Genomic DNA, 21605 nt, shown 5'->3' with positions numbered 1-21605 from the left:
ACAACCCCTCTTCTCCCTCCGTCCTGCTCATGCTCCGAGACGCTTGCCAAACTGCGACGCCGGTCGCTTGTCGCCCTTCCTGCCGAGCCCAAGGTAGTACTCCTGCGGCGCGGGACGAAGCGTGTCAGCAACTGCACAAATAGCGAGAGCGGCAGGAGAAGACGGCAGGCGATTCCTGCGCAAAGGAAAGCGGTGAACGCACCCATGTCAACCGCATAACCTCGCCATCTGCCTCGTACGGCGTCGGAATCTCGCTGACTCCAGGCCGGGCGGTCGGATGCCGGAGGTAGACGATGGAGCAGGTCGTCCAGCTGACTTCGAGGTAAGGAGGGACGAAGAGGAAGGGGGCGGCGTAGTCGGGGAGGTTGAACTTGAGGGGTTTCGAGGGCTTGGCGGAGGTGGAGGGTGCAGGAGCTGCTGCTGATGCGTCGGAAGTCGAGGCATCAGCGGAGGATTCGGCTGAAGCGTCGGCGGAGGGTTCTGGCGCAGGTTCCGCCTCATCCAGGTCGTCCGACTCGTCTGCGCGGCGGAGCGTCTCCGGCTTCCAAGGGTTGCCTGGTCGGAGCGTGACGATGTGCTGAGGGTCGACAGAGATCAGGTCGCCAGGCTGCATCCGATAGTTGGGATCTTTCCACTGTGCGAGCGGACTCCGTCAGCACATTCGCTTGTCCGCCATCTTTGGCTCGCAACGCACCTTTTCCCCGTTCACCCTGACCTTGCCCGCCAGGACGAGATGCCTTGCGCCGTAGACCGACTGGGCAAGGCAGCTCCGGAAGATGACCGTATCGAGGCGCTTCTCAATCTCTGAGAACATCAAGCTGGCAAGGGGGACCTTCTCCTCGCCTGGCTTGCCAATGATGGGCGGGAGTTCGTCGGGGAGGAAGTGCCGCTTGAACTTGGTCTCGGGGATCCAGTCGCCGTGATACGCCCGCGCGAGCTTCTTGGCCTTCCACTTTTGCGCAAACATCGTCAACGCGCTCTTTTGGAACCGCGTGTCGGCGTTCGAAGGCCCGTATGTCCGCATGTACAGGTTGAAGAGGTTCTTCGGGTGCCAGCTCTGCGAGAGACGACGCGGCGAGCGGACAGACGCCTCGCAGGTCAGCCTGTGCACTACGCGGGACATTTTGCGCCCTCATCGCACACCCGCGACGAGCGGGCGGGACGCACCATTCGCGGCAGTCCTCGCAAGGTGCCGACGGGGTTCTTGAGCTTGTGGCCCATCGTGGCGGTTCGGTGAGGGTGTCAGGCGAGTGTGAAGGCGGTCTAGCGGTCCAGCAGAGTGAGCAAGCAGGCCACAGAGGCCGTGAGAGCGCAATGCGAGGAAGGTGCGGAGGTCGAGCTGCTCGCGCTCCTCCTGTCGCCAAGTTTCGACATCACCTCAACCAAGTCCTGTGTGCTCATGACTGATGCAATGCGAATACGATACTATTCAAGCTCTACGCCCACGACTCTAGCCGTCCCCGCTCGCTCACATTCTGCCCCCTCCCGCGTCCCAACCCATGCACCTCCTCACGCACCATCACCTCGACCCTCTCCGCAATAGCCAGCGACGACGTCAGTCCAGGCGACTCGATGCCCTGCAGCGAGATGAACCCTGGTCGGGGGTGGGTGATGGAGAAGTCGACGGCTGTTTCGCCCTTCTTGGAGAGTTTGGGGCGGATGCCCGAGTCTGCGCACGCCCGTCTCAACAACGATAAAGAGAGTAGGGAGGAACTTCACGCACAGTCAGGAGCGAACCCCTCCGACTTGACGCCCGGCAAAAACTTCCTCACCTCTTCAATCGCCAACTCCATCCTCTCATTCGTCACCGCCATCCTCGTCTCCCAAAAGTCCGGCACGTCTTCCCCTTCTTCATCCAAGGGCGGAGAGAGCCATTCGACGTCGGGACCGAAACGGATCTCGCCGTCCATGTTGAGGGTTAGGTGAGTGCCGAGGCCGGAGAGGGAGCTGGATCGTTGGCGAGTTCAGCGCGTAAGCAAAGGGATTGGGTGGGGCGGACGCACACATTCTCCTCGGGACAAGGGTACAGAAGGTGTCGGACGTTGCTCACGCCGGGACCGCGATCTGCTCAAAGAGGATGTCAGCGAAGGACGCTTGGTGAGGCGAAGGGGACGCGATCGCACATGAGAAGTAGGAGCCCTTGGCAAAGTGCAGCTGTAGTCGTTGCTCCTGCGGCAGAATCTGGTTGAGGATGTGGTGCGCGCTGCGCCGAAGTCCTCGTCAGTCCCGCTTCTACAAGCGATGGAAGGGATCCGACTCACTTCAACCCAGCCGCATTGATGACCGACTTGGCCAACACCGCCGTCCGTTCGCCCTCTCCGCCGCCGCCGTCCTCCGTCAAAGTCTGCACGACCCAGCCGTCCTCGCTCCCGTCTCCTCGCTTGCCTCCTCCGCTCGGTTCCGCCCGGTCTATCCGTACGACCCGCGTGCCGTAGACCAGTTCGCCCGTCTCGCTGTCGGTGATTTCTGTGCGCGGGGAGGAGGTCAGCACAGGTGGAAGCGAAGGGACGGAGGACGGGACGCACCCTTCTCGAGGTTCTCCATCAACTCGTGGCTCGACACGATGCCCGTCTTGGGACTCAACAGCGCCCCGACGACCCTCTCGCCCACATCAGGCTCCAACTCGCGCACCCGCTCGCCGCTCAACCACTCGAGCGGCACGTCCCCAACTCCCAACTCCCTCAACTTTCCCGCCTTCTCATGCAGCGCCTTCAAGTACCCCATCTGCTCCTTACTCGTCGCCAGCACGAGTTTGCCCGTGTTCTTGCACCCAATCCCGTACTGCTCGCATCGCTGATAGATCAAGTCGCGCCCGCGGATGCACAGGGCGGTCTTGAGCGAGTGAGGGGGGTAGTAGATCCCTGAGTGGATGACTTCGCTGTTTCGGGAAGAGGTCTCTTGGCCTACTTGGCCGTGTCTGCGCGAAGAGGACGGGTCAGCGAGGACACCCGACGGGGAGGAAGTGGACGAACCGCTCGACTACAAAGGTGCTGCGCCCGGGAAAGGCCTTGACGAGTCGCTCAGCAACAGCGAGACCCTATCGTGCTCGTGTCACAGTCAGCACGAGCCAGCAGGAAGCCACGTCTGCCTCGTCCAACTTCATCGGTTGGAGGTGGGGAAGGAGCGAGAGACGCACGACGACGCCTGCGCCGACGACGAGGTGGTCGACTGTGCCTTCTGGAGGGAGGTAGCTGTACTTCTTGCGCAGCAGTCGCGCCATTGAGCGAGTGTGAGCAGGTCACAGCGGGTGGTCCTGGAGTCGCCTCCTCCTCCGCTCAGCCTGGCTCTCGTCCTCCAGCCACTCGAGTCGTCGTTGTAGCTGGGCGGGCCGCACGAGCACAGCCTTGCGTGTACAGCACTCGAGCAGGACCAGAACGGGGTTCGCTCAGCCATTTTCGGCTCTTCTTGGCACGCAGACCCACTTTGTCGCGCTGCCCTTGACCTGGTGACCCTCCCGGGCGAGTGGGTCTCTGATTGCGCATTCTTGCCGCTCACTTGCCACGACAGGGCAGTTTCAGGCGGTGCTCTCTCTTTGCACAGGAACAGCGCGCACCAGGGTCAGCAGGCGGAGGGCAAGAGGGAAGAGCTGAGGCTGGGCGGTGCTCGTGCGCTCGTTTCCCAGATTGAATGGGGGCAGAGCGAGGCGGTGCTTGGAAGCTCTCGAGCTGGAGCGAGATCGCTCTCGGACCCCGTGGCTCCCCTTCCCGCGTCGTCCTCTTCGCTTCTCTTCCACCTTCACTCTCTCACAAGCTCACTCTCTCCGTCGTACGCTTCCTGCTCACTTGCACAACTCGCTGCACTCTCGACCGTACCACCTGCGACTGCCCGCAACCATGGCGTTCTCAACCTGGGCGCTCGTCCACACCCTCCTCGTAGCAATCGCAACGGGAACCGCCCTCCTCACCTTCGTCCTCGCCTGCGCCTACACCGCCAAGCTCCAGTCCACCTTTGAGTGGTACGACCCCGCCGGAGCCGAGCTCATCGCCGCATCCGTCATCCTCCTCCTCTCCCTTCCCGTCCTGTGAGTTTTCACGTGCCCTCGCCCTCTTCGAACTGAGCTGACCATCTCTCGCCTCCCGCGCGCGCACAGCCACTTCCTCTTCCACCGCCGCAACTCGACGCACGTCCTCTCGTCGATCCTCGTCGAGCTGGTCCTCGTCTTCGTCCTCTGGTGCCTCTTCGTCGGCGGCGCCGGCGCCCTCTCGAGCGGGTTCGGCTGGGTCTGGTGGGGCTGGACGAGCACCATCTCGGGCACGGGCAAGGCGACTCAGGCGTTTGCGTGGTTGACTTGGGTCGACCTCACCCTCCTCCTCGCCTTCCTCCTCACCTTCGCCATCTTTGGCCACCGCAACAAGGGCTCGCAGGCGTGGACTCAGCCGATCGCTTACGACTCGACGACGATGGGAGGAACCCGCCACGATGCGATGACGACCGAGGCCAAGAATGCGCCCGTCGTCGGTGGAGGAGGAAACATGGGAACCGCCGCCGCCGCGCCGACCCAGCAACCTGCGACGACCATGGTCTAGGATCGAGGCAAGGCAGCGTCGCGTTCGGTCAGCCTTGGCTCCCCCTCCGCTCTTTCCCTCGTCTAGCGCGCTTTCTCTCGCTTGGCAAGCTGTACAGTCCATACTCTCTCTCTCTCTCGCAGTGCACTTTCGTTCCCCCTCGCTCAGCTCTGTAAAGAACCACTTCATAATTTGGCACTAATGAGCGATACAGACCGGGAAACAACAGCGAGAGCGAGAGAGAAACCGAGAGTAAGGAGGAGGGAGCGAAAGGTCGTTAAGGAGGGCAGCTTAGAGCTGCGCCTGGACGGGCTGAGAGACGGCTTCGCGCGCGTCTTCGTCGATGAACCGCGCGATCGAGTGCGAGAGCGACATGTTCTGCGTTAGCGAGGTGGGCGGGACGTCAGCTCGAGGACGAGAGGCGAGAGAAGGGTCGGCTCGAACGCACCGTGATCATCGGGTTCACGCCCGACGCGGTCGGGAACACCGAAGCGTCCGCGACGTAGAGGCCATCCGTTCCCCAAACCCTTCCACGCGGGTCGACGACGCTCGTCGAAGGCTTCGCTCCCATCTGGCACGAGCCCATCTGGTGTGCGCTCCCAATCGCGCACCGTCCAGGGTACACACCCGCCTTTTCAATCTTCGCAACCCACTCCTTCCACTTGGGGTCGGCGAGGTACTGGTGACCCGGAGCAGGGACGTAGTCCTCGACGTCGACTTGGGCGGTCGTGATGCGTTTGGCGCCGTTCACGAGGTGGATCTCGGCGGCGGCGATCGTGCCCCGCACAAGGGAGTTGCTGTCGTAGGAGTTGACGGTGTAGTCCATCCTAGGTTTGCCCTCCGAGTCAAGGAAGACGCGGCCCGCTACAACGAGGGTGAGAAGGTCAGCTCGACGTTCGCCCAAGCACGACGAAACTCGCACTCACAGCCACGGTCTCGCGCAATCGAGATGAGCGTGAGCAAGTTGCCGTACTGCGCCATCGTCTTCTTGTGCTCCTTGCTCGACGTCCAGCCGATAAAGCCTGCTGCCTGTCCTCCAGGGAATGACTGGATGACCTCGATCTTGACGCCGTGGTGCGAACCGTCCCAGTTCTGCGTGCGAGACGAGTGCGAGAGATTAGCGGAATGCTCGGTGCGAGGAGCGAAAAGGCGACGGACCTCCTGCACGCCAGTGACGGCCGTCATGATCGCGCCCTCCCACGGCCTGATGTGCTCATCGTAAAGACCGGTCGTGAACTGCCAGACGAAGATCAGCGTGGGTCATGCAAAAGTACCGAGAGGGCGAAGTCAACTCACCACGACCGGGTGCAAGCGAAGGTTGCGGCCAATGCGCGGGTTCTTGAGACCGCTGCGCATCAACACCGCAGGCGAGTGGATCGTACCCGCCGAGACGATGGTCGACTGCTTAGCGCGGATCACAGCAAGGTTGCCGTTCTTGTCCTTGACGAGCGCGCCGATGCAGTGCCTTCGGCTCGACGAGGGGGTGTACTTGTCGAGCGTCTCGGGTGTGGGAAGGGCCGAAGAAGGGGAGGCAGCGAAGAGCAGGCGCTCGACGGAGGTCTCGGTCATGAACTTGGCGCCGTGCTCGGCGGCGTCGCGGAGCCAAGTCACCGTGCCGGACTGCTTCTCGCTGTATGTGCAGCCGAAGCCGCAGTAGCCGCAAGCGTGGGCGTGGCCGCCGGTGTTTTGCTGTGAGCGGAAGAGCATGAGCGAAGCCTTTCGCAAGGCCGGCGAAGGGAACGCACGGGGATCTTCGAGATAGGGTAGCCGAGCTTCTTTGATCCCTCGACGAGAAGCTGGTTCGCGCGGTTGTGCTCGAGGTGCTCGTCCGAAACGCCCATGCGGTCGCAGACGTATTCGATCGACTTTGCGTACTCGGTCGAGAGGAAGTAGGGAAGGCCGTGCTCCTTCGCCCACTGCTCGCGGAGGAAGTGCTGAGGGCGGAGCGAGGCGGACCAGTTGACTGCGCACGGAACAACGTGAGGGACTGAGTAAGCTGCGGAGAGAGGAACAGCACGCACCGACCGTTCCGCCGCCAAAGGTCGAGCCGGCAAGGACGTTCATCGAGCCGTCCTCTGTGGCCATCAAGCCCTCAGACTCGTACAGCCTCTTGAAGCCGTCGCGCTGCGTGCCAGCCATGTCCTCCGGCTTGACGTACTGGCCCTTCTCGACGACAAAGACGTTCCATCCCTTCTTCGACAGCTCAGAGGCGACGACTCCACCGCCTGCGCCGGATCCGACGACAAGCATGTCGGTGTCGAAGACCTGGTAGGGAACTTCGATCTTCTCGAAGGTGTAGGGGAAGTGCTTGCGCAGGCGGTCGGGGTCGGCGAAGCGCTTCTCATCGCCCGAAGCGGGATAGCCGATGGCGAAGAGGACCTCGTCGTAGAGGTTGTAGGCGACGAAGAGGGCGAGCGAGACGAGGCCGCGGAAGGCCTGGCGGAGGAGCGGGAGGGACGAGACGCGCCACTTCTGGAGGACGAGTTCGCGCTGCTGGACCGTCAAGTCGGGGAAGGGTGTCGCGTGGCCGGCGAGGAGGAGGGTGCCGGGACGGGTCGAGAGGAGCGAGAGGGTGAGGGCGATCTTGTCGACGTTCTCCTTCGAGAGCGAGGTGCAGAATTGCTGGGCGAGCGCATCGACCGACCCAGGCAAGTCGCTGAACTTGCTCCGCACAAACCTCTCGACTGTGTGCGACGAACAACGTCAGCTTGCATCGAATAGAGGGCGGCGAACGAGCGTGCGGTTCTCGAGCTGGTATTGCGGGGCACCTGGCGGGAGAAGCGACTTGATCTCGCTGACCGTCTCTGGCCCGTGGGCCTGGAAGGCGGCGTCGGCGACAGCGGTCAAGACAGCCCGCTGGCCTGGCGTCATGTCGAGATTGACCATGGCTGGCGGCGAGTGCGAGAGCAGGTGTGGAGAAGGTGAGGATCGGGAGGGTGTCAAGGCGTTGGAGTTGGGCGTGCTTGGCTCGGGTATGCTCGGTCGAGCGTGTGCGAGTGTCCTAGCTTGTCCCCGAGTCCCGCGAAGGCGAGTTGAGAGCGAGTAGGAGGGCGAGGAGAGGGAGGCCCCGCCTTTGCCAAAGTCGCCGACGTTGCGAAGAGAACCGAGTCTCCTGGACTTCTGTCGCCACTTTCTCCGGGCGCATTGGCGCTCTCCTGGCCAGCGAGCGTCCAAGGGGAGTCGCCACCGCGATGGTCAGTCTCCCGAGGAGGCCGAAGAGGCGACGGACGGAATAAACGGCAATACAGGACTCGACAAGGTGGAACAACGGCGATAGCTACAGCTACAGACACATCTGTTGGGTCGTAAGATGGAGAGAAGGGTCCTGGGACGTTCAGACGCCCGCCTTGAGCTCCTCCTCCGTCACCTTTGCGCGGAGCAAGCACGACTCGCGGCACGTCTCGTAGCCGCGAACCTCCCACTCGCCCTCGCTCTTCTCGTCGCTGCTTGACGGGTAGGTAAAGACGACAAGGCCCTGCGGACGAAAGCGTCAGTCAAGCTCGAGGAAGCGGGCGACTCGCCCGAAAAGGATGAACTTACGTTTCCGACGATCTGCGGGTGAATCGACGACGAGTCAGTACACACTGCTACTGTCAATCAGGAAGACCGCACGCACGTTTCCGTTCCGGTGGTACGCCCCACGCCCACGAATGAACGGGTCAAGCTCATGGTACTGCGCGCGCATCTTGTCGACAATCATCCGCCTCTTCTTCGTCACGGCCGGGTCGTCCGTCTTGATCCACTGGCGCGTCACCTCGACGTATTCTTCGATGAGCGCGTTGCGTGCGGCTTGTGCTTTCTGTGGGAGGGTTGAGAAGGTCCGGGTTAGTGAGGTCGCTTGTTTGGCGGCGAGAGGTCGTGGAGACTCGCCTGCCTGCCTTCGCGGTCCCTGCATGGAGGTAGGAAAATCAGCAGCGGCCGGCGAAAAGAAGGCGAAGAACCGGACGCACTGCTGAGGCGCATTCTCGCCTGGAACGATAGGCGGGTACTGCCACTTCCACTCGGACGTGCCGCCGAGTTCGCGGACGAGGTGTGCCTGCGAAGACCGGGAACGTCAGCGTCCTGATAGCGCCCGCACGACGGACGAGAGAAGGCGGGTGCGCACCTTGGGGATGTGCTGGACGAGGTCTTCGGTCGACTTGGTCATTTGCTGAACACGCGGAGACCCTTTCTAGTCAGTTTCAAGCGCTGGGCAGAGCAGATGCGGACGCAAGGGAGCGCGGCGCACAATCTTGTTACGGACAACGGGGTCAAGCATCGGCGCAAGGACCTTCCAGATACCCTGGAAGACCCACGGGGCTGCACGAATGCCGCGTCAGTTTCCGACGGGGCTGAGTGAGGATTGATGGGGACGCACCGTTATGAATGAGCATGACATTGAGCGATTCGGGGTAGTACGCTTCGAGGCATTTGACGATGAAGAGGATGCAGCGCCAATCTGTGAGACGAGTTGGTCAGAGCGCTCGACTTGCTGAGAGCCATCGATATGAGACGGACCCATCTGCCAAGCGAGAGGCGGTCAGCACGAGGCGAGAGTACGGAAGGCGGAGAGACGGAGCTCACGTTACGAATACCGAAGCCAGTCATGTCGAAGACCACTGCGTAGTCCTCTCAGTCAGCACACACACTATGCGAGGATGCGCAAAGCGAACGTACTGTTGATCTTGTCGACGGGAGGAGCGAAGAGACACCTGATACTCTCCATCTGGAACAGAACGAAATCCTCGAGCGCCTTGGGAGACTGGTCGAATGTGCGGTGCTTGGCGACGTGGATGTAGCTGCGTCACGACAGGGTGAGTGGTGGATCGCGAAGGAAGAACACGAGATGGGAAGCGGAACTGACACGACGGGACGACCGAAGTAGTCGGTTCCTTGCGTGTAAGTCTTGCCAATTTCCTGCGTCGCGTGCCACGTCAGTCCTGTACTCAGGTAAACTGTCGCACGCACGCACCATCTGCTTGATGAAACCCTCGGCCTCCTTCATGCCCTCCTCGCCTTTCTCGAAGATCTTCTCGACGTCCGATCCCATGCGCCACTTGACGCACGCGGCAAGCTACGACAGTACGAGTCAACAATGCTGGTCTAGGAGAGCGCAGCGGAATGAGGCGCACCATTGCAACACCGGCGCTAGGCGACCATTTGCGAGCGCGAAGGAAGCGGAGCATGATGCCGTCGGGGTCGTCCATGGCGATCTGCGTACAACAGGGCTCGTCAGTACAATAGTGGTAGCGGATGCAAGCCGGAACGACGCACGAGGCGCCAGTATGCGTCCATGAAGCGAACGCTGCCGTCTGTCGGCGAGGTCACAACGGTCTCGTTAGTCTCGCCCGGTTCGCGTTATCCGTCCCCCAGCATCTCCACTCACACTCAATGAAAGCGAGCTTGGCGTCCCGCATCTCCTGCTCCGCCTTCATGCGCTCCTTCGCCGCATCGTCCTTGGGGATGTCCTTTCCAGGCTTGTCGCTCGCCTCCTGCATCGCCGCCGACTTTGCGCCGCTGCCCTCGGTCGGCGACTCGTCGATCAGCTTGAAGAACTCGGTCCAGAACTCTTTGAGCTTGCGCTCCTGCTCAGAGGTGAGTTTGCCGACGACGCCGTCGCTGCGAACGGGACAAACGAGGGCGGCGGTCAGTCTCTGAGTGGTTCGCGGTGCTCCATCGCATCACTGTCGACGCTGCCAGCCCCATAGCGTGCGTGCGCGAGTGCTCGAGCGGCGAGGACGAGGAGACCGATGTGGGGAGAATGACGGGCGGCGAGGAGCGAGAGCGAGGACGCACGTTGGGAGAGGGGTGGCCGGCATTGTAGGATATGCTCGTTAGCTGTGTATAGAATCGAAGAAAGCAGCAGACGGAGGAGTGAGCGAGCGGAAGGAGACGAGCGCCCAACTTCGCCGCTGTGGAAATTGCGGAGGCCCCGGCGAACTCGCGACGCCCCCTTTCCCGCCGACAACGACGACGACCTCATCTCTCGTTTCCAGGCGAGCGAAGCGTGAATGAACCTGCACTGCAGGAGAGTAGACCCGCTCACTTCCGCCTGCTCTTGCCCAGCCGCTTCGGCTTGCCTCCGCCCGCTCCGCCCGCTCCTCCTCCTCCCGCCTTTCCACCGCGTCCCCTGCCTCCGCCTCCACCACCAGACGCCTTCTTGTCGTCCTCCCTGTCGTTGTTCTGCTTGCCCCGTCGTGAGCCACCGCCGAACCCGTACTTGGCGTCGCGACCCTTGCGAGAGATGCCTTTTCGTGCGCGGCCGGGGCGCTCCGACTCGTTCAGCTTGCGCTTCTTCGACGAGGACGTCTGCGCGAGCGCGTCTTCGAGTGCGACATCGAAGTCCTCGCCGCCGAACGATGCCTCGCCAGACTTGCGCTCTGCGCGGGACGAAGTGAGAGTCAGCCCTCGCTCGCTCGTGCAGAAAGGCATCTGCGACGACTCACTCTTCTTGAGACTCTCGAGCCTCTGCCCAACCGCCTTCTTCTCCATCTCGCGCTCGCGCAACCGCTCGACCTGGACCTTCTTTCCAAACTTCTTGGCGTCGCGCAACTTGCGCGCCTCGTCGCTCGCCTTCATGCCCGCCTGCTCGTCGAGGAGCGACTGGCGGATCTTGGCCATGTGCGCGTCCGTCTTGACCATCTCGGCGAAGTAGTCGGTCGGGCGGTGGAAGGGCAGGTCGGCGGATTCGAAGAGCGATTCGGCGTGCATCGCGGCCCACAGGGACTGCTTGTAGCTGCGAGTGCGAAGGGACGTCAGTATCGTCAGAAGCGATATGAACATGGAAGCTCGCGACGCACAACTCCAACTCGCGCTCGAGGTCGTTGTTCGCGTCGGGGACATTCAGAGGAGTCGGGTTGACGAGAGTGAGGGTGTCGAAGAAGCCGGCGTCCGCCTTGATCGTCGTAAGTACTCGCTCGAGGGCGACCTACGAGAGAAGCGCGAGTGAGCTGGCCGTCGAAAGGAAAGCAGAGGGAGGCGGGAACGCACCTTGTCGTTGACCGTGTTCTTCTCGACGGGCGCAACATCCGGGTCCTCCTCTTCGAGATCCTCGTACGGCTTGAGCTCGACATCCTCGTTCTCCGCAACAGCCTCTTCCACGGACTCCTCCTCAGAGCCCTCCTCCTCCTCCTCGTCCGATCCTTCCTCTTCCTCGTCCTCGGCGTCGAGCAGACCGAGTTCGGCCGCGTCTACTGGTCCAAGGAGCTGTATAAGACGACCGTCAGCGCGCTCGAAAGTCCGCAAATGGAGGGCGAGCCGAACACACCTTCATCATCCGCTCGAAGGCCTCCTCCGTCACGTCGTCCTCCTCGTCCTCCGACTCGCTCTCGCCCTCGCCGTCCTCCTCACTCGAGCTCTCCCCGCTCATCGGTCCCAACCCCTCCGCCTCGTCCTCCCCACTCTCCATCTCCTCATCCTCATCGTCCTCACTCGCCTCAACATCCAGCAAGTCCTCCAGCTCAAACTCCTCGTCCTCCTCTGACTCCTCCTCACCCGCACGGTCCATCACATCAGGCGAGCTCTCGCGCGGGAGAGGCACCGCAACAGCCTTCGCGAGCTTGGTCTTGGGCGAGTTGGCGGGCTTCTTTGGTGCGGCGGTGGGCTTGGAAGTGGGTCGCGCGGGTGCGGGCTGCTTGCCCTTGGATTGAGACTTCTTGCCCATCGTCTTCGTAGCGTTGGAAAGTGGGAGGTGGAGAGAGCGAGTGTGTTGGCTGAGCTTGGGAGAGGCGGTTCCCCTCCGCACTCGACTTGGCACACTCGCACACCGCCTGCCCGCTCGTGAACGCGCATAGACACTCACAATGGTGCGTACATCCCGCCGAGCGATCCAGGCTGCTACGCCGAGCGACTCGCACGCCTCCCACCCCGCCTCGCCATCTTCATCGCCTCATCGCACAACTCGCCACGCAACCGAGCGAACGCTGACACTGTGACCGTCTACGCTCGCAGGCCAAGTCTCTCGTGCGCTACTCTAACGCTCCGACTCGCCCGCTTCCTGCTCCATGCTGACCTCCTACTCTCCACCTCTCCCTCCCGACTCTTCTCCCGCCCGCAGCGCTCGAAAACCAAACGCCACTTCCGCGCCGTCAAGCGGGAAGACCCCAAATCCGCCTTCAAGCTGGCCGAAGACATCCGACTGGCGCGGTTGAACGCAAAGCTCAAGCAGAGCTCGTTGAAGCCTAGGCAGTTGACGGATAAGGAGGAGTGGGAGAGGGAACAGGCGGGGTATGAGACTGTTGAGGGAGAGGACGAGGCGGAGGAGGAGGAGAAGGAGGAGGAGAAGGAGGGAGGTGAGTCTTCCGTCTGTTTGCGAGTCGCTTTGGCGCTTTCGGGGGCTCGTTGAACACGCGTGACACGAGCTCTCGATGTGCGAAGCGTTCGCGCCGCAAACACGCTGACTCCTCTCCCTCGCAGTCATGGACGTCGAACCCACCGCCTCAACCTCCGCCTCTGCCGCCGACTCGTCCGCCCCCAAACCCAAGATCTCGACCTCGGGCCCACGCATGTCCCGCCGCGAGGCATACAGGTCGTCCAAGGGCTTCACGGTCAAGCAGACGCCTCGGACGCACTTTACCGCGCCTGGAGAGAGTGAGTTGCGGTTTTCCGGGCATCTTACACAGCGATGCGTTGCCTCCTTCGGAGAGGAGAGTTGCTGATGTTCTCTCGTGTTCGCAGAGAAGCGCAAGGGCTGCAAGCCTCACCGCAGGCGGTGAACGAACCCCGACGTCTTACCCTCTCTTTCGCCTCGCTTTTCCCGCTTCACGCCTCGACTATCACCATCTTCTCGTTGTCACACCAGTATCTTTCTCTCTCTCTCTCCCGTTGTCGTGTAACTGTACTCTACGCGGCCTTGCGACTGTAACAGTACCTTTTCGCATCGACCTGGAGAGGGAGACAGGGCCGCGACTCTGTTGTTCGGCGGTCTCTGACGGGGTCTCGGATGTGCTCAAGTCGGGTGATCGCAGCGGTGGAGGTGCGGGATCCGCGAGCACTGCTGCGAGATTGGTCCTGTTTGCGACGTTGGTCTTGCTTGGGTTCGAGGAGAGGAACACGACGACACGCCGTCTTTTGGGCTGGACTTGTTTGCGAGAGAGTGAGTTGGCTGTGGTCGTCGCTGTGCGGTCGAGTCCACGCTGTACGACGGCCGTGTCGAGGGTCACTGACCGACCCTCTCTTGCTCGTCGTCCCCCTCGCTCACCCAGACTCACCTCGACGCCCGCCTCTCCTGGTACTGCTGCCCAGTCGCACGAAACACAACCTCACAGGACGCACCGCATCTCACGCCCATCCGACCACGCCGCTCCCTCACTCTGCGTCGCCCGCTTCACTCCACCCCACCCTCCTCGACTCTCTCGCCTTTCAAACTCCCTCACCACGTCCAGTACATGGGTGCGTGCGGTCTCTCCTTCGTACACAGGGTTGGATCTCGCCATCCCGGCTTGTGTCGACTCGAAAAGGGCCGTGTGGTGGGCAGGCAGCGACGGGAGGGATCACGAGACGGAGCATACACTCGCTCGCTCGCACGCAGGGTTGCGCTCGTTCTCTGGGTGGCAAGACAGGCTGAGCAGACTACGGTGGACTGGCTGTATGGCTCAGTGAGGGTGCGAGGACGGCAGACGCGGGTTGGCTTGCTCGTTCGCGGGTCAGCTGGGCTGGGCCTCGCCCACTCGACGACATCGCTCTCGCTCTCTCTCTCACACTCGCACTCGCTTAGCCATGGAACGATAGCACACAGCAACACACTCACAGGGAGGAAACAACACGCTGACACTCGCTCGAATGAACTCGCTCCTGCCCCCTCTCGACTTCCCGCTCTCGCTCAACCCCTCGGCACCCTCGCAACCTCGCCCCGTCCTCCCCTTCTCCCTCCTGATCGAATACGTCGGCCCTCGCTCCCCCATCTCCTGGTCGCGCCCCGCATCGCCCGTCACCCCTCGCTCGCCTCTCAACCCGTCCTCCCCACACGTGCTCGACTCGCCCTCCTCGAACCGGCGACCTCGGTCGCGTTCTCGCTCGCTCCGGTCTCGCAACCGCCCACCGCCGCTCGCTGCGGCACTCGTCACGCCTACCTCGTCGCCTGTGCCGGACGCGCACGCCGCCCGGGATGCCGCCCTCGACCGCGACCACACCCTCGCATCGACATCGATGACACCTCCTCTCGCGCCTCGCGCTCGCACGAGCACAGCCGACGAATCTCAAAAGGTCGTCAAGGTGATCGCCTCGAACGGGCGCACGGGCGAGCAATGCGAGTTGAGCTACTCGTCGACCAAGGTCGTCGGCAACGGCTCCTTCGGCGTCGTCTTTGCGGCAAAACTCGCGCCTGGATCGCTCGGACCCGACAACGAGGGCGATGACGATGTCGCGATCAAAAAGGTGTTGCAGGACAAGCGGTTCAAGGTGCGTCTCGAAAGGCCCAGTGTGAGGGAGGAGGGGAGGCTGACTGGGGCTTTCTTTTCGCTGCGCGCCCGCAGAACCGAGAGCTGCAGATCATGAGGGTCGTCAGGCACCCGAACGTCGTCAACCTGCGCGCATTCTTCTACTCGAACGGGGACAAGGTCAGTCTGGGCTGAGACGCGTCCTGGAGGGTCACGCTCACCTTAGGTTGCTCGCAGCCCAAGAAGGACGAGGTGTACCTCAACCTCGTCCTCGAGTACGTGCCCGAGACGGTCTACCGCGCGTCGCGGCACTACGCCAAGCTCAAGCAGACGATGCCGATGGCCTACATCAAGCTGTACATGTACCAGCTCATGCGCTCGCTCGCCTACATCCACTCGATCGGCATCTGCCACCGCGACATCAAGCCTCAGAACTTGCTCCTCAACCCCCCGACTGGCGTCCTCAAGCTGTGCGACTTTGGGTCGGCAAAGATCTTGGTCGAGGGAGAACCCAACGTCAGCTACATCTGCTCGAGGTACTACCGCGCGCCCGAACTCATCTTTGGCGCAACCAACTACACCACCAACATTGGTGAGTCGGCAATTCGCTCGCTCGTCGAGCGGCTGATGAACTAACCCTTTTGTCGCGCCCAGACGTCTGGTCGGCGGGATGTGTCATGGCGGAGCTCATGCTTGGACAGCCCCTCTTCCCCGGCGAGTCTGGGTGAGTCCGGCGTTTCCTCGCGACTCGTCATCGCCGCGAGCTGACCAGGACCCCGCCCGCAGGATCGACCAGCTCGTCGAGATCATCAAGGTGCTTGGCACGCCGACTCGCGAGCAGATCAAGACGATGAACCCGAACTACATGGAGCACAAGTTCCCGCAGATCAAGGTGCGTTTCCAGCGTGTTCGAGCGAGAGTAACCGCTGACCTCCGTCCCCCGCGCAGCCTCATCCCTTTGTCAAGGTCTTCCGTCCCCGCACGCCTCCCGAGGCCATCGACCTCATCTCCAAGCTCCTCGAATACACGCCCTCCGCCCGCCTCACCGCCATCGAATCCATGTGCCATCCCTTCTTCGACGACCTCAAGGTCCCCGACGCCAAGATGCCGACGGGCAAGGACCTCCCGCCGCTGTTCGACTTTACCCGCGAAGAGTTGTCGTGCAGGCCCGACTTGATCAAGAACCTCGTCCCCGCCCATGCCGAGCAGGAGCTGCTGAGCAGGGGCGTCGACGTCAACAACTTTGACCCGATCCCGCTCGACCAGATGCGCGTTCACCTCGACTAGGCGTACATTCGCACTTCCCTCGCCCTCCTCGTCTTCTTTATCTTGTCGTTCCACTCCCGCCTTCGTTTCCCCGGTCTTCCATTCCGCCTCTCGTCGACATCGCTCGACATCTCGTATACCAACGGTCCCTTCAACGGCCCGCCCTGCGTCTCTCCCTCTCTCGCGTTCACCCCGCGGGCACACCCCTACCATACTATCGCCTTCACCCTCCCTCCTTCTCAACTCTCGCAGCATCTCCTCCCGCTCCGCCAGCCACATAGCCTCCTCAATAGCCTCTTCCTTCTCTTCCTCGTTGTTCTTCTCTTCTCTTCTCTTCCGTCTCTCCGTCTCACTTCCGGTCGTAAACTGCTCTGCCGTTGTACCTGCAAACTCGCTCTCACACACTCACTCTCTCTCTCTCTCTCTCTCTTCGTCCCTCGTCTTCGGTTCGGTCGCTTCTTGTGCTTAGCATCGAGGAGGCCGTGGAAGGACTCATGCGCATCGTCGTCACGGGCGCCGCAGAGAACGAGACTACGGACAATTGACTTGACATTTCTTCGAGAGCCTGTACGAGCGTTCCTTCCTTTCGACCCAACAAAAATCAAACGGCCCTGACGCCTCACTGCTTCGTCATCTTGATCACCTCCTCCGAAGTCCACAGCGCCAGCCTATCCCACTCGTTCGTCGGGACCAACTCCATCCCCGTCCCCGTCGGAGCCGAGAGGTTCGCCGAAGCGGCGAGTTGTTGCTGTACGAGAAGGCGCGGAGCGTAGCGGTAGGTCGGGTTGAATTGCTGCCATTCGGGAGAGGAGGCGAGGCGGGCTGTGTTTGGGCTGCGAGAAGGAGGTGGCGGTTAGAGATGGCCTGCGGATTCCCTGGGCAGAGCGTGACACACTCGCTGTGCTTGATGAAGCTCGAAATGTAGGCGCGCCACCTGAGAGTGCGCAAGACAATTCAGCAAGCAGAAGCAGAGCTTGGGAAAGTCCATACGCACTCGTACGCGACCGCCTTCTCCGTCGCGTTCATCTCGCTCGTAGCATTCTGGAGGTGCCAGTTGTCCGCACTGTGACTGGCCCCGTAGTAGGCGGGGTACTTCTGCGTCTGCGGCGCGTTGAAGCGGTAGTAGAACGAGGGGAGGCCGGCTTTCTTCGCTGCGCGCGCGATCGCGAACGCCGCGCCGTTGAACGAGTACTCGTTCATGAAGGTCCAGCCGCGGTTATCTTCCGCTGTGGACAAGATCCCGTTAAGATGATCAACGAGGTGGAGGAGGAAGCTGGACGAACTGGCGTAGGTGTTTGTGTCGAGCGAGGCGTTCGCGATCGGCGCCGGGTAGATGCGCTCCATCTCTGCGATAAAGTCGGGTGTGACTGCGGGCCCAATGGTGCTGTTGACGAGCGCCGTGAAGTTGCCGTTCGGGTGCGGGTTCAGTTGGCCAAACTCGTTCGTCACGTCGCCAGCTGCAGGTCCAGCAATCAGCACCGAGCGATACAAGACCGCGGAGACGATGCGTACTCAAGACGGGGACCTTGGCGATCTTGCCCTGGTTGAAGAGGCGGATTGGCTGGTCCGTGAGCGTCTCGCCGTCAACCGAGGGGAGCCATCCAGGCCACGAGTACCTGCGGCGCTGTGTCAGCTACTTTAACTTCGAGTCAGATGCAAGAAGGACGCACCCGTTGGGCTGCGCCGTGCGAGAGAAGTTGACCGCGGCCAGACGGATCGTCTCGGCTGGAAGCGAGCGCATGCAAGCGAGCTGCTTTGCTGCGCCTTCCTTCGTGCTAGCCGAGTCGGTGCAGTTGACTAGCTTGGCGAAGGCGTCGTTGCGGGGCTGAAACAAGCGGGTCAGCTCACTGATCAGAAGGAGAAGCGCAGCTGCACGCACCGTCAAATCCTCGATCTTGTACGCCGCGTAGTTCTGGTTCGAGCGCGGAATCGCCTTCTGGTAGTTGGGCTTCTTGCCATCGTAGAGGACCAGCTGGGACATGATGGCTCCGCCTCCGCCGCTCTGGCCCTGGATCGCGATGTTGTTAGGGTCGCCACCAAATTGCTGGGCAAGCGCTATGTCAGCTTGATCACACTCGACGAGCGATGACACTCACCGCGATATTCTTGTGAACCCAGTCGACGGCGAAGCGACCGTCAAGCAGACTGAGGTTGCCCGGCTCGCCTTCGTCGCGCGAGGCAACGCTGTTCCAATGCCCGAGCAAGCCGAGGCGGTAGTTGGCGTTGACCGCAATGAACCCTCCGTCCTGCCCGACCATGTCGGAGAAGTCGTTGTTCGGCGACTGCGAGTTCTGCGAAGCGAATACCGCACGGAGCGGGGAAAATGGCTAAGTTGCTGGTTCTTGTGTGGGAATAGATAGGTGTACGTACTTGTAGCCCTCCACCATGGGTATAAACGACGACAGGCAGTTTGTCGCCTGCCTTGGCCTTCGCCGGCGCCCAAATCCAAAGCTTGAGGCAGTCCTCCGTACCTGGCGAGGCGCTGCGATCATCGAATGTCAGCACAAGCTTCCGACTACAACGGGGCTCTTGCCGAGTTGCTCGTATTGATCATGCGAATGTTGGAAAGGAAAGGAAGGCGGGTGGAGAGGAGGAAGCGAAGGAAGGACCCTCACTTCACACCAACGAAGGATGTCGTCCCGAACTGGACGCAGGCGGTGATGTGCCCTGGGAAGTCTTGCGAGACGTCTTGGATGGTGCTGTTCTGGGTTGGAAGCGAGCGAGGAGCTGCGGAATGGGATGTGCGAGACGGCTTTGAGAGATGGGTTGCTGCCTCGAGACTCACCCTTGAAGCGGAGATCGCCGACGGGAGGGGCGGCATACGGGACGGCTGGCGCGAGCAAAGCAGCGTCAGTCGAGGGGAGACAGAACCGAGGGCGCGGACGACTCACCTTTCCACGAGTGGACGGTGCCGTTGTTTTGCACAGTTCCCAAGAACTTGCCGTACTTGCCAAGGTCGACGACGGGTCCTCCGTTGTTGTCGAGCTCAGCAGTGGGAGCAGCAGCCGCAAATGAGCTGAACACGAGACTGGCGAAGAGCGCGGCGAGGGTTGAAGTCGGGAGCTGCATGGTTGGCTGGAGTGGCCGACTGCAGCGGTAGAGAAGCGATGGAAGAAGCGAGCGAGCAAGCGGGTCTCCATGCTTCTTCCCCGCCTCGCGAGCGCAAGAGGAGCAGGAGAAGCTAGTCATTGATCGTTTACAGCAGCCGGACCCGTGAGGCGGTTACCGGCCGGCAAGCGGCGCACAACTGTCGCTCCTTGGCCCGGCGGGCCCTGCCAAAGGGCTCCTGGCGGCGCAGACGTCGGCGCGCTGATCAAAGCGAGAGAGTGGGGGCGAGGCAATCGCGACGAGGAGGAGGAGCGGAGGGTGGCATCCGGTGGGATCACGCATCAATGGGAGCCTGGTCGTCTGATCGCGGCGCCATTGAAAGCTCTTCCCGCCGCTACAGTCAGCCCGTAGCCCCGCACCTCGTACACGCCGCCTTTGAGGGGTCGAGGTGATGAAGCGGAGGACCGACGACGACGAGTTCCGGCGGTGCTTTGAAGCGCGCAGCAGATGAGTCCACTGTCTGGAAAGCTAGCAAGCATCACAAGCGGCGTCATCAGCTGTGGTCGACGAGCAGTCGCGGGCGGACCTTGGTAGTCCGCTCTCTGTCCTTCGCCTCGCTCTTCTCGACTCGCTCCGCTGCGTCTGTCGCTTTGCCATGAGCACTCCTTCTGTCCCTGCTATGCGCCCAGGCAAGCGCGCCCCGCCAAAGCTCGACTTGCGCGCCTTCCAAGCCCCACCGTCATCCGCGACTCGCAGAACATACCCAACAGGCCTCATCGACGCTCACGTCCACCTCTGGACGGCTGAGCAACTCGAGAAGGGCCACATGACTTGGCCGAGGGCGGACGGCGGAGAGAAGCAGCTGGGCGGACCGCACGAACTCGGTGACTACGCGAGTCTCGTCTTGCGAGGAATCAAGACAGTCGCTGGCGGCAAAACGGCGCACAAGGGAATCATCTTCATTCAGGCAGAGTGTGTATGTCCTCTCGCAGTGCTGCAGAAGTCTAGCTGACTTGCTGGCGCTCAGGGTCGAGCACGAGAACGGCTGGGAGGCTTCGCTTGACGAGGTTGAAAGGTTCGTTCGCTCATCCTTCGTCGCTTCTTGACCCATCTCATCGCTCAGAGGCCTACAGTGTTTGCGCTGCTGCCCTGGAGAGCCCGGTTCCGGTGCTAGCTCTCGTACCTTGGGTAAATTCTCCGTTTTGACGGAATTTGCTTGGCCAGGACCAACCTGCTTCACACTCGCAGGCACCCGTCCACCTCGACCGCGCGCGACTCGAAGAGTACTTCTCGCAGCTCACGACGCAGCCCTCGCTCGCAACTCTGACCGCCCGCCTCGGCTATTCGCCCATCCAAGCTGTGCGCTACCTCCTCCAAGACTCGCCTCCCGGTTTCTTCCTTCGCGACGATTTCATCGACGGTCTACGATGGCTCGGCGAGCAAGGGCTTGCGTTCGATTTGACGCTGGACGTCACGCACGAGGAGACGGGCAAGACGAAGGTCTTGGAGGATGCGGTAGACGCGATCGAGCGAGTACGGGCGGGTCAAGCGGAGGACAAGCAGACTGTCTTCGTGGTTGGTGCGTGTGTTCTAGCGGCATGAACCGATCCAGAGACTGACGCGAGCTGCCACAGACCACTTCGCAAAGCCGCCTCTCACCGCCGACCACACCGTCCCTCCACCGCCCACCCACGCCTCCTATGTCGATTGCCTCTTCCAGCTCTCGCTCCTTCCTCACACGTACCTCAAACTCTCCGCACTTCTAAACTCCGCCGACCCGCCCACCGCGCAAGCCGCCTTTGCGGAGTTCAGGAGCGGCGATTACAAGAAGCGCAAGCGCGAGAGTGCGTACGAGCGGCTGAAGGCGAGGATCCTTGCGGTACTCGAGCCGGCGATCGAGGCTTTTGGAGACGAGCGGATTCTAGTTGGTGCAGGTGTGTCGACGACCTCAACCTCGTGCTCTCCATGTCAGTTGCGTTTGCCACGACCAGCACTGACACTCTTTCCATGCGTGATAGACTGGCCCATGTTCCGCCCTGTCCTCCTCCCGCCAACCTCGACCTCTCCTTCGCCCGCACACTGCCCAGTGACCAACGTGGACGAGGAAGCTGCAGCCTGGGCTTTCGAGCTGCAGCTCTACCTCGACTGCTTCTTGCAGCTCGGGCTGGACGGCGAGGCGCTCGACCGGATCTTTGAGGGCAATGCGAGGAAGGCGTACGGAATTGCACCTTAGAGGCGCCTGTCACACCGATATATACATCCGTCCACCTTGCCCTGGTTGGCGCCTTCGTAATCGCCTCGTAGGTGTCTAAGGGGGCTCGTCTTGTGCCCGCCAGCGTCGTACTCGTCGAGTTTGCGTCGTGTGGGGCGAAGAGAGTGATGAGGTCGAGGGTTCGGTGAGCTCACAGCGGGGCTCGTCGGAACCAGTGTA

General features: G+C 61.9%; 10 protein-coding genes across 10 annotated transcripts; 4 read left to right on the top strand and 6 right to left on the bottom strand.

The window, feature by feature from the left end:
- Positions 1-27: 27 nt before the first annotated feature.
- RHTO_06882 (nam9 protein, mitochondrial precursor) lies at positions 28-1221 on the bottom strand (the record flags this gene model as incomplete). Its single annotated transcript, XM_016420541.1, has 4 exons — positions 28-102; positions 203-634; positions 695-1057; positions 1168-1221. 4 exons carry the CDS (start codon positions 1219-1221, stop codon positions 28-30), a joined length of 924 nt encoding a protein of 307 aa, XP_016274942.1.
- A 215-nt stretch (positions 1222-1436) lies between these two features.
- Positions 1437-3220, bottom strand: RHTO_06881 (FAD dependent oxidoreductase; the record flags this gene model as incomplete). The annotated part of the gene is made up of 8 exons (XM_016420540.1): positions 1437-1669; positions 1724-1947; positions 2004-2064; positions 2124-2203; positions 2262-2466; positions 2526-2917; positions 2973-3037; positions 3137-3220. 8 exons carry the CDS (start codon positions 3218-3220, stop codon positions 1437-1439), a joined length of 1344 nt encoding a protein of 447 aa, XP_016274941.1.
- A 613-nt stretch (positions 3221-3833) lies between these two features.
- On the top strand, positions 3834-4526 carry RHTO_06880 (uncharacterized protein; the record flags this gene model as incomplete). The annotated part of the gene is made up of 2 exons (XM_016420539.1): positions 3834-4021; positions 4091-4526. The coding sequence occupies 2 exons, from the start codon at positions 3834-3836 to the stop codon at positions 4524-4526; spliced, it is 624 nt and encodes a 207-aa protein (XP_016274940.1).
- A 270-nt stretch (positions 4527-4796) lies between these two features.
- RHTO_06879 (long chain fatty alcohol oxidase) lies at positions 4797-7391 on the bottom strand (the record flags this gene model as incomplete). Its single annotated transcript, XM_016420538.1, has 8 exons — positions 4797-4883; positions 4954-5369; positions 5432-5597; positions 5664-5741; positions 5802-6194; positions 6251-6468; positions 6527-7189; positions 7274-7391. The coding sequence occupies 8 exons, from the start codon at positions 7389-7391 to the stop codon at positions 4797-4799; spliced, it is 2139 nt and encodes a 712-aa protein (XP_016274939.1).
- A 448-nt stretch (positions 7392-7839) lies between these two features.
- RHTO_06878 (CRAL/TRIO domain protein) lies at positions 7840-10303 on the bottom strand (the record flags this gene model as incomplete). Its single annotated transcript, XM_016420537.1, has 16 exons — positions 7840-7980; positions 8046-8057; positions 8122-8300; positions 8372-8394; positions 8456-8541; positions 8611-8655; positions 8734-8804; positions 8863-8943; positions 9074-9103; positions 9162-9283; positions 9349-9401; positions 9457-9558; positions 9617-9697; positions 9759-9796; positions 9871-10103; positions 10281-10303. The coding sequence occupies 16 exons, from the start codon at positions 10301-10303 to the stop codon at positions 7840-7842; spliced, it is 1320 nt and encodes a 439-aa protein (XP_016274938.1).
- A 223-nt stretch (positions 10304-10526) lies between these two features.
- RHTO_06877 (rRNA processing protein) lies at positions 10527-12147 on the bottom strand (the record flags this gene model as incomplete). Its single annotated transcript, XM_016420536.1, has 5 exons — positions 10527-10864; positions 10931-11220; positions 11285-11412; positions 11475-11690; positions 11752-12147. 5 exons carry the CDS (start codon positions 12145-12147, stop codon positions 10527-10529), a joined length of 1368 nt encoding a protein of 455 aa, XP_016274937.1.
- Positions 12148-12286: 139 nt separating this feature from the next.
- RHTO_06876 (uncharacterized protein) lies at positions 12287-13198 on the top strand (the record flags this gene model as incomplete). The annotated part of the gene is made up of 5 exons (XM_016420535.1): positions 12287-12289; positions 12435-12446; positions 12541-12775; positions 12900-13073; positions 13161-13198. 5 exons carry the CDS (start codon positions 12287-12289, stop codon positions 13196-13198), a joined length of 462 nt encoding a protein of 153 aa, XP_016274936.1.
- Positions 13199-14264: 1066 nt separating this feature from the next.
- Positions 14265-16147, top strand: RHTO_06875 (glycogen synthase kinase 3 beta; the record flags this gene model as incomplete). Its single annotated transcript, XM_016420534.1, has 6 exons — positions 14265-14882; positions 14957-15040; positions 15098-15452; positions 15515-15584; positions 15647-15752; positions 15809-16147. 6 exons carry the CDS (start codon positions 14265-14267, stop codon positions 16145-16147), a joined length of 1572 nt encoding a protein of 523 aa, XP_016274935.1.
- Positions 16148-16745: 598 nt separating this feature from the next.
- Positions 16746-19195, bottom strand: RHTO_06874 (carboxylesterase; the record flags this gene model as incomplete). Its single annotated transcript, XM_016420533.1, has 12 exons — positions 16746-16959; positions 17022-17060; positions 17121-17352; positions 17410-17583; positions 17639-17742; positions 17797-17951; positions 18006-18170; positions 18223-18417; positions 18497-18608; positions 18742-18853; positions 18912-18956; positions 19018-19195. 12 exons carry the CDS (start codon positions 19193-19195, stop codon positions 16746-16748), a joined length of 1725 nt encoding a protein of 574 aa, XP_016274934.1.
- A 634-nt stretch (positions 19196-19829) lies between these two features.
- On the top strand, positions 19830-21407 carry RHTO_06873 (amidohydrolase family protein; the record flags this gene model as incomplete). The annotated part of the gene is made up of 6 exons (XM_016420532.1): positions 19830-20146; positions 20202-20249; positions 20308-20362; positions 20423-20753; positions 20809-21108; positions 21193-21407. 6 exons carry the CDS (start codon positions 19830-19832, stop codon positions 21405-21407), a joined length of 1266 nt encoding a protein of 421 aa, XP_016274933.1.
- Positions 21408-21605: the final 198 nt, after the last annotated feature.

Source organism: Rhodotorula toruloides, assembly GCF_000320785.1.
Source record: "Rhodotorula toruloides NP11 unplaced genomic scaffold Scaffold5, whole genome shotgun sequence".
In the NCBI taxonomy this organism is placed as follows: Eukaryota; Fungi; Basidiomycota; class Microbotryomycetes; order Sporidiobolales; family Sporidiobolaceae; genus Rhodotorula; species Rhodotorula toruloides.
The sequence above is the reverse complement of the archived record's forward strand: the minus strand, read 5'-3'. Positions and strand labels throughout refer to the sequence as shown.